Genomic DNA, 9480 nt, shown 5'->3' with positions numbered 1-9480 from the left:
GGTGAACAAGGTGTAGTTTGGTCAGTTTTGAGCTAGTATATTTTTCAAGATGTCAAGGCCAATTCTAGTGTGGGGTCCACCTCTATGTGAGAGGGAGGAAACATGCATTCGATGTATATTGTATTTTCTCCTATTAGGGGCGTTCACGGTGCAATTCAGTGTAGTTTTGGACTATATTTAGTACCGCACTTTCCGGTGTGGTTTGGCCATAACGATCACCGCACCACACCTCATTTTTGCAATCACATATGCGGTTTGGTGCGGTGTACAAGGTGTAGTTTGGTCGGTTTTAAACTGGCATATTTTTCAAGATGTCAAAGCCAATTACTAGTTTACTATTAATAGCCATGAAAATATGATAGTAAGTTTTTTAATTAAAAAAATTAAAAAATTAAAATTAAAATTAACCTATGTAACTAAACAAGTAACACAAATATATATAATATATAAGACAAATTGACAGTAAACTAAAAGTACCACAAATATATAGGAAAAAAAATCCACGATAGTAAACCATACACAATTATACATGTTAAGCAAATATAACATATAATACAAAAATGCTTAACAAGCAACAACCATAAAGTCCATAGCAGTGTACCATATACATTGCTAGTCATGCCTACTAAAAGTGAGAGGGTATCAGCAGAGAAGAGTGAGAGTGTGAAATGGAGAAGTAAATGAGGTTTTCAAGTTTGATTTTGTATTTAACCAAAATGAAACATTTTTAACGTGAAATTGGAATGCTCTAACGCTGGGCTAGCCACTTACTTCATATAATATTAAAATATTTAATATATATATTTAATATAAAATATATACACACACACACATATATGTATGGATGTGGTGTGGTTTTGTGCAGTTTTCTTATCACAAAAATGCACACAGCACCGCATCGTTTAGTGCAATGCAGTGTGGTTTACTATCACTTGAGGTATGCTACAGTTTACCCATTTGGCCATTGGTTTTAGTTGGTTTGGGTGCAATTGTGCGGTTTGGTGAACACCACTAGCATTAGTAAAACAATGTAGGTTTTAAGCATTATAAAATCTAAAAAGAATCTTATAAAAAAAAAATTTTTTAAAAAGTCTTTTAAGCTACATGTGAACACATGACATAATTGTGAAAAAGAAATAAAATTGCTTCAAATTGCATTAAGAAATAAATTTTAGGGTAAATTACGTATTTGGTCCATAACATTTCAATTGTACCAATTTGATCCCTAACCTTTTAGTGTAATGTCAATTTAGTCTCTGCAATTATCTTTTAGATGAAAATTGCTGACGTGGCAAATTGCCAAAAAAAAAATTGGTTTATTGCCACATCAATAGAAACTAATATTTTTATTTTGGTTGTTAACTGCGTTAGTAATTTCCATCTAAGAGACAATAGTAGGAACTAAATTGACACAACACTGAAAGATTATGGACCAAATTAACACAATTGAAATGTTAGAGACTAAATTAAAATATAGTGTAAAGAATAGAGACTAAATACATAATTTACCCTAAATTTAATATTAAAAAATGAATTAATAATGTAATAAATGCATTTACCCTAAATTTAATATAAAAAAATGAATTAATAATGTAATAAATGCATTTACATTTAAATGCATTGACACATGATACATTTAAGAGTAATGCTACAGCCACAAACTATTTCACAACATTTTTACAAACTTTTGATGTAGCAAATTCTTATTAATTCTAATATGGGTCCACTACTAACATCACATTTATATTTACCAATAATTATTTGAAAATTACTAAAACCACATCAGCAATTTATAAAAATGTTTTAAAATAGTTTGTGTCTGTAGCATTACTCTACATTTAAACTCTCTTTTATAAAAATAATTTAATGACACAATAAAGTACTCCATATTTAAATGTCCTAAATTAGTAACACAATAATGAAATTGATATTTAAACTTTTGCTAATTATAACTTGTCAGGTGACATTTATAATGCATTTGACTTTAATTAAAAATTTAATTTTTTTTAATTTTTTTATTCTATTAATTTTTATACCTCATTTAAATGTAATAATTGCTTGATATAATAACCCTGGGAACAAGCTTGGAAGAAATATGACTGAACGCTCACGCTCTTTTTCTCTTGAAGGAGAAAATGAGCTTGCTCGAAGCACCAAAAAAGTTAAAGACTCGCATAATGGAGGCCCTGCTGAAAGGATTATCAATCCTGGAGGAACCAACTTCTCAAGCAAGCTTTCTTTTTGGGACAAGCTCGTGGGGGATATCCCAAGAGCCTACTCCCAAGCTTTCGCTTTTTTGGACCACATGGATGCTAAATCTAAATCGGATGAGGAAATAAAGGACATTAAAGAGGGCATGGCTACGATTAGTCTTTCTAGATAGACAAAGCAACGCATTAGAGCTCCCTGGGCAAAAGCCCTTATTGTGAAGGTATTTGGCAAAACAATGGGGTTTAACTTCCTACATGCGAAGCTTATGGGACTTTGGAAGCCAGCAGGAGAGTCGACATGGTAGATCTTGGAAGGGACTTCTTTTTGCTGAGGTTTTCGCTTATAGAGGATTTAGAGCTAGTCCTCAATAAAGGCCCATGGTTTATAGGTGAACATTTTATGTCGATACGAAAATGGGAAGCTAACTTTAAGCCTTCTAAAGTGCAGGTTCCCCTCGGTAGCGGTCTGGGTAAGACTCTATGAGTTACCCATCGAATACTATGAGGTGGAAGTCCTCCAACAAATAGGTGGGAATAGTGCTTCGTTGGATATGCACACTACAACGGAGGCTAGGGGCCGATATGCACGTATTTGTGTACAGGTTGACATTAGTAAACCTCTAATCACCTCGGTCCGCATCGGGCAACGTAACCAACCAGTCGTTTATGAAGGAGTTAGCAAGTTATGCTTCTCCTGCGGTTGGCTAGGCCACCGAAAAGAGACGTGCCAATATACCATCAAGCCTCCGTCACCGCCACCGAAAGAATCCAAGGTGCTAAACGACGCTAAAATTACAAGTCAAACACCAACTATGTCTGAGGCGCAAACAAAGGCTCAAACCAAGGATCATAATTCCTTGGATAGCGTGGACTCTGACGCCTCCTTTGGTCCTCAGATGGTGGTTTCACGTAAAAGGAACGACAACAAAAGGGTTAAGCAAAATAGCCCGAGCTCACTGCCTGGTAATGGAAAGACTCACCATCAAGAAAAGCAAATAGAGCCGTTAAAGAATTCTAGTGTTAAAAAGGTTTGGGCTGGGCCAAGCAAAGTTAAAGAATCGAATGGGAAAAGGAAAGCCGAACTCGATTTGATTATAAGCCCAACCTTGAGTACTTCCCCTCTGGATGAACATTTAACCACCTTCTTAAGTGGGTTAGTATCTACGAGTTCAGGACAGAATCCTATAGAGAGTATGGGCCGATCCAGCAAAGATTTGAACAAACATGAGCCCAAAACTAATTCTGTCAAGGGTAAAAAGGAGTTTGCGCATAATAAGGCATTACTACCAACTTATATCACTGCTGCATCAGATAAAGCAACTTTTATCCTTGCCGCTTCAGACAAAACAAGCTTCTCCACTCCCACCGACTGGTCTACAAGCATCTCTAAACTTCGAACTAAGCTGAATGGAGAGTTCAAATTCGGTGCAAAGCCAAACAACAAAATGGGCAATCAACGTGGACGGGTTGATTGTGGAGATTTCGAAGGTGATTGTAGAGGAAATCCGAGCTTACCCAACACGCCCATGGGATAGTTCAATGTCAAACTTCGAATAGCATGGATGCTTCTATTTCCACTAACCTCGTTGAGTACAGCCCTGGGATTCCTACCATTAACAAATTCGGCTTGGGGACAGATGGAAGATTTGTGTTTAAAATTCCACTCTGATACACCAAAGGTGAAAGAAATGAGCAAGATGGTTTAGAACTCCATTCCCCAAATATCAGCAACTCCGATATTGTGCAAAATAATACCGGAGGAAAGCTTGTTTGAGAGGAGGATGCTGGAAAGTCAGGCAATTGTGACAACCTGTATGGCAATCGGCATGCCACGAATCTGTTGCAAGTGTTTCAACCCACCACGGAATTCAATATTCACTCAATTGCGGGCGAGAAAATGATGTGGGTGTTGGAACACTGTGTGACATTAATGCCAAGCAGAGGCCAGATGAAAGAAGTGGTGAAGAAGACCGGATGGAATTTGATGGAGGAAGCGAAATTCCTACCTCCATTTGATAAGTGCCCGACCCTTAACCACTATTTAGTCATGAATATTATTGCATGGAATTGCAGGGAAGCATTAAAGCCCTCTTTTCAAAATCATGTTAGGCAACTGGTGCACAATCATGATCCAGCCATTATGATCATTATGGAGACCCACATTGGGGGTGAGCGAGCCAGAGATATCATTGACAAACTTCCTTTTGACGAGGCCATCTACACAGACACTATTGGGTTTGCTGGTGGTCTTTGGCTTCTGTGGAATTCAGACAGAGTTCAAGTTAATCAGTTGGCTTTGTTGGAGCAAGAAATCCATGTTTTGGTTAAGGTACTTCCCTGTAATTTTGAATTTATTTATACTGCTGTGCATGCTAGTCCTAGATTTCATAAGAGATGTGTTTTATGGAATAATTTAAAAAATGCTACCAACCTTCATGATAAACCTTAGATTATTGTTGGGGACTTTAATTAGGTTCTTATGGAAGGGGATAAATTTGGGGGAAGGAGCATTAGTTCTAGTAGGTCCCTTCTTTTCAAAGAATGCCTTGATCATTGTTCTATGGTTGATATGAGATTTGTTGGGCCTCGATTTACTTGGACAAATAGAAGGAATATTTGTGCTCTCATCCAAAAAAGGATTGACCGTTTCTTTGCTAATCCTAGCTGGTATGCCTTGCACCCGGATGCTAGAGTTACTCACCTCACTAGATGTGTGTCGGACCATTGCCCGATAATTCTTAGGATTAAACCATCCAATAGTGTTTTTCTGCCTAGACCCTTCAAATTCCAAAGTTTTTGGCTATCGGATTTATCGTTTCCGGGATTTGTCATGGAGGCATGGGGTAGGGCTAGACCACTCTAGGAATCCATTAAGAATTTCTCTAGGAAAGCTACGGATTGGAACACAAATCATTTTGGCAATATTTTTTGGGAAAAAGAAAAGAGTTATGGCTCGACTCAATGGCATCCAAAAAGCCATAGCTACACACCCTTCGCATTCATTGCTTGAGTTGGAGAAAGTTTTGCATAAAGATCTTAATACCCTCTTAGACCAAGAGGAGGAGTTGTGGGTGCAGAAATCTCGTATTAATCGGCTGATTGAGGGTGATCGTAATACGACCTTTCACCATATGTCCACTATTGTTAGGAGAAGGCGCAACAAAATCTCTTGCATTAAGAATGATATGGGGGAGTGAATTCTAAGTGAAAATGGAGCTATGAACCACATTAGGGGGTTTGAGAGGTTATTCACAACTAGTCTTGACCATGCTACTCTCAACCCCATTCGGCCTTCCTGGTGGCTAACTAGCCTTTCTGATGAAGATAGATCCATCATGGGTGGCATGGTTACGAATGCTAAAATTAAAGATGGTATTTGGGCTTTGAAAGCTTTCAAAGCTCCAAGTCCTAATGGCCTCCATGCGGATTTCTTTCAAAGATTTTGGCTCATTGTGGGGGACTCGGTGAAGGATGAAGTGAGGAAAGCCTTTATGGAATGTAAAATCCCTGAATACCTTAATAGAACAAATGTGGTTTTGATTCCGAAAATGGCGGGACCTGAAAGTTTAGGAAATTATCGCCCAGTCAGTTTATGCAATACAGTGTACAAGATTGTCACTAAGATCCTTGTAGCTAGGATTAGACCATATCTTGATAAGCTTGTGTCTCCCCTTCAATATGCCTTTGTGCCAGGAAGGAGAAATGTAGATAACGCCATTGTGGTGCAAGAGATTATCCATACTATAAGTAATAAAAAAGGTAAAGTGGGCTATATGGCTATCAAAGTGGACCTCGAAAAGGCTTATGACAAAATTGAGTGGAGTTTCATTAAAGAAGTGCTCATGAATGCCAATCTCCCCCAAAATTTGATTAGCCTTATAATGAGCTGTGTGTCCTCAGTTTCCACTTCCATTTTGTTTAATGGAGGTAACATGGAGCCTATTTTTCCTTTGAGAGGAATTAAGCAAGGTGATCTGCTTTCGCCCTATTTGTTCATTCTTTGCATGGAAGCCCTTGGTTACCTTATAGATTAGAAATGCAAAGATAAAAGTTGGACTCCTGTTAAAAGTTCCAATAATGGGGTTGCTTTCTCGCATTTATTCTTTGCGGATGATTTGGTCCTATTTGCCAAGGCAAACCATGTTAATTGCTCAACAATTCGGGATGTCCTTGATAGTTTTTGTGCTAGATTCGGGAAGTCCATTAGTGAGAGCAAATCAATAGTCTTTTTCTCCTCGAATGTGGATGTGGATACTAGGGAATCCTTGTGTGATATTCTAGGTTTTCGTTCAACACCAAACCTAGGAAAATACCTTGGATATCCCATAAAGCACCGTGGAACCAATAATGAGGACCACAACTTTGTGTTGGAGAGAGGTAAGCAAAAATTGCCTGGTTGGAAATCCAATCTCTTGTCTCTAGCAGGGAGGGCTGTTCTCATTCAAGCATCCACATGTACCATCCCCGCATATATTATGCAATGTACGGCGCTCCCAAAGAAGCTGCTTGACAACATTGATAGGGTCAATCGAAATTTTTTGTGAGGATCGAAAAATGAAGCAAAGAAAGTTCACTGGGTGGGCTGGCATAAAGTTACTAAACCTAAAGCGGAAGGGGGTTTAGGAATTCAGGCAGCCAAGGGTAGGAACCAAGCCCTTTTGGCCAAGTTAAATTGGCGTTTTAGGATGGAGAAAGATGCCTTATGGGTGAAAGTCCATAATAGCAAATATTGCTCATACCAAAGACTATATGCAAAGAATTGTGATAAACTCCCTTGCTCTAGGACTTGGAAAGCTATGAAAATGGAGGGTGAGGTGTTTAACAAGGGAATCTGATGGATACTGGAGAGAAGTAGTAGCTTGAATCTATGGCATGATAAATGGATGCCCAGTGGAAATTTAAGAGCTCTTATTCAAGGCCCTCTTACCGTTAAGGATGATTCTTTAAAGGTTAAAGATGTCTTTGGGTTGCATGGATGGGATTGGTCTTTGCTATCTTTTCAACTCCCTAACAATATCCTCATGGAGGTCAACTCTATTCCCTATTAGGTGAGAGCAATTCAGGGGGAGGATAGGCTGTTTTGGACGGGAGCTAATCGGGGAGACTTTGATCTTAAACATGCCTATGCCTTAGCCATGGGGAGTGAATCGGATGAAGGGTCCTTCAATGGGATGTGGGTCTGGAATTTGGACACCATCCCACAGGTTAAAACTTTTATTTGGCGATGCTTACATAATGCCATTGGAGTGGGAGAGTGCCTAGTCAAAAGGTGCATTACTAAAACTGATATCTACCCCTTGTGTCAAAGAGAGCCCGAAACAATTCTCCATAGACTAAGAGATTGTGAGACCTCAAAACAAATTTGGGAAAGGTTGGGAGTAAGGCAGAATAGCAATTTCTATAAGGGAAACCTTGTTCAATGGCTGGAATACAACTGTAAGAACAATACTTGCAGGTTAGGAGAGCAACCCCCTTGGACAATCATCTTCCCATTTGCCATTTGGCTGCTATGGAAGCATCGAAATGCAACAATATTTAGGAATCTGCATGCTCAACCAAATGTCCATAAGGATGCTCTATTTCGTGCCTTGGAGTTTCAGCACTGTGGATTGAACAACAAGAAGTTAGGCAGCAAGAGAGTGGTGCAAGTTAGGTGGGAAAGACCTCAAGTCGGGTGGGCATCTATGAAGCATGGATGCGTTTCAGGACTCGGGTGCGGGTGCGAGTGAGGATGCGGGACTCGGCAATTTTTGGAAAAAGTAGGGTGAGGGTGCGGCGGGACTCGGCAATTAAAAAATTATTAAAAATATTTTTATTTATATTTTCTATATATTTTTACTATTAAAATATTCTTAAAAAACACATTAATATACCTTGATTCACAAAACAAAGAAAGAAGAAAGCAAGAAACACATCTGAGGTCAGAATTTCGGCTTATCTAGCGAGTTTCAAGGCCAATTTTGGCTTGTTTCGGCTGTTTCCGACCAATTTCGACCGTATCGGTCGCCGGCCGATACGACCCGATATGGCCGATATGGCCCGATTCGGCGCAAATCGAGCCACGTCGACGTGAATCGAGCCGAGTCGGCGCGAATCTGAGAAAAAAAAAAAAAAAAAAAAAAAAAAAAACCTCAACGTGGCACCAACGCATGGTCAACCGCGTCGGACGCCACGTCGCGCGTCGGGGCGCTTCGGACTCGGGTGCGGCACCCTCCCAGCCGCGTCCGTGCTTTCTAGGTGGGCATGCCTAAATACTGATGGAGCAGCTATAGGGAACCCAAGTCGAGCTGGGTGTGGCGGCCTCATCAAGAATGAGTGTGGAGAGTGGCTGGGTGGTTTTTCTAGGAGTATTGGATGTGCAAACAGCTTCATGGCAGAACTTTGGGAGCGCAGGGATCGTCTAATTCTTTGTAATGATTTGCATTTGAATGCCGTGGATATCCAGCTTGATGCATAAGCAATTGTTCAACTTCTCTCTAATTCATCTAGTGCTAACATATGTACAATGCCTCTTCTTGATGACTGCGGGCAGTTGATGTCCCAGATAGCCCAAGTCCGAATCAGACATTGCTTTCGTGAAGCAAATTCATGTGCTGACTTCTTGGCTCAGTTAAGAACTCATCAGGATAGAAATTTTGTTTTGCACCATGATCCGCCTATGGATCTTTTGGACATGTTAAGCTCTGATAGAGTTGGATTGTATCATAACAGATCCATATATGTTCCTCCCCCCTCCCCCTTAATTCTCTTTCATTAATGCAAGTTCCTTTCTACCCATAGAAAAAAATATCCACACTTGATATTTAAAGGTGTCTCTAATTGCCTTTGCCTATCAAGGACAAAAGAAAAAGGCAAAGCACTTTGACCACAGGCGAAAGAAAAAAACACATTGACCATAAAGTGAGCAGAATAAAGGTACACCAATCCATCTTTTTCACTCAAAATAATAAGAAGTACATAAATCTATGGTAAATCCATATCTACCAAATACTTTTATATATATATATATATATATATTAAAAGTTAACGGATCATTAAAGTATTAATTTAAGAACTATTTTATCTTAATTTTATAAAAAAAATAGTAGAACTACAACTTTTATCATAATTTGCTTACATGCCAAATCATGAGTGGTGATACCACTCACGAATTACCGCGTAAGTAAGTTGTAGCAAAAATTGTGGTTGTAGCAAAAATTATGATTCTAGCATTACTAAAAAAACATTATCAACTTTATTAACAAATTTTTATATTTTTTCATAAAAATGA

General features: G+C 38.9%; 2 protein-coding genes across 2 annotated transcripts; both read left to right on the top strand.

Moving 5' to 3' along the window:
• The first annotated feature begins 2446 nt into the window (after nucleotides 1-2446).
• Nucleotides 2447-3745, top strand: LOC126701193 (uncharacterized). The gene is made up of 2 exons (XM_050399311.1): nucleotides 2447-2511; nucleotides 2659-3745. The coding sequence occupies exons 1-2, from the start codon at nucleotides 2447-2449 to the stop codon at nucleotides 3743-3745; spliced, it is 1152 nt and encodes a 383-aa protein (XP_050255268.1).
• A 395-nt stretch (nucleotides 3746-4140) lies between these two features.
• LOC126701192 (uncharacterized) lies at nucleotides 4141-5407 on the top strand. The gene is made up of 3 exons (XM_050399310.1): nucleotides 4141-4539; nucleotides 4684-4921; nucleotides 4986-5407. The coding sequence occupies exons 1-3, from the start codon at nucleotides 4141-4143 to the stop codon at nucleotides 5405-5407; spliced, it is 1059 nt and encodes a 352-aa protein (XP_050255267.1).
• The last annotated feature ends 4073 nt before the right edge of the window (nucleotides 5408-9480 follow it).

Source organism: Quercus robur, chromosome 9 (assembly GCF_932294415.1).
Source record: "Quercus robur chromosome 9, dhQueRobu3.1, whole genome shotgun sequence".
NCBI classification, from domain to species: Eukaryota; Viridiplantae; Streptophyta; class Magnoliopsida; order Fagales; family Fagaceae; genus Quercus; species Quercus robur.
The sequence above is the reverse complement of the archived record's forward strand: the minus strand, read 5'-3'. Positions and strand labels throughout refer to the sequence as shown.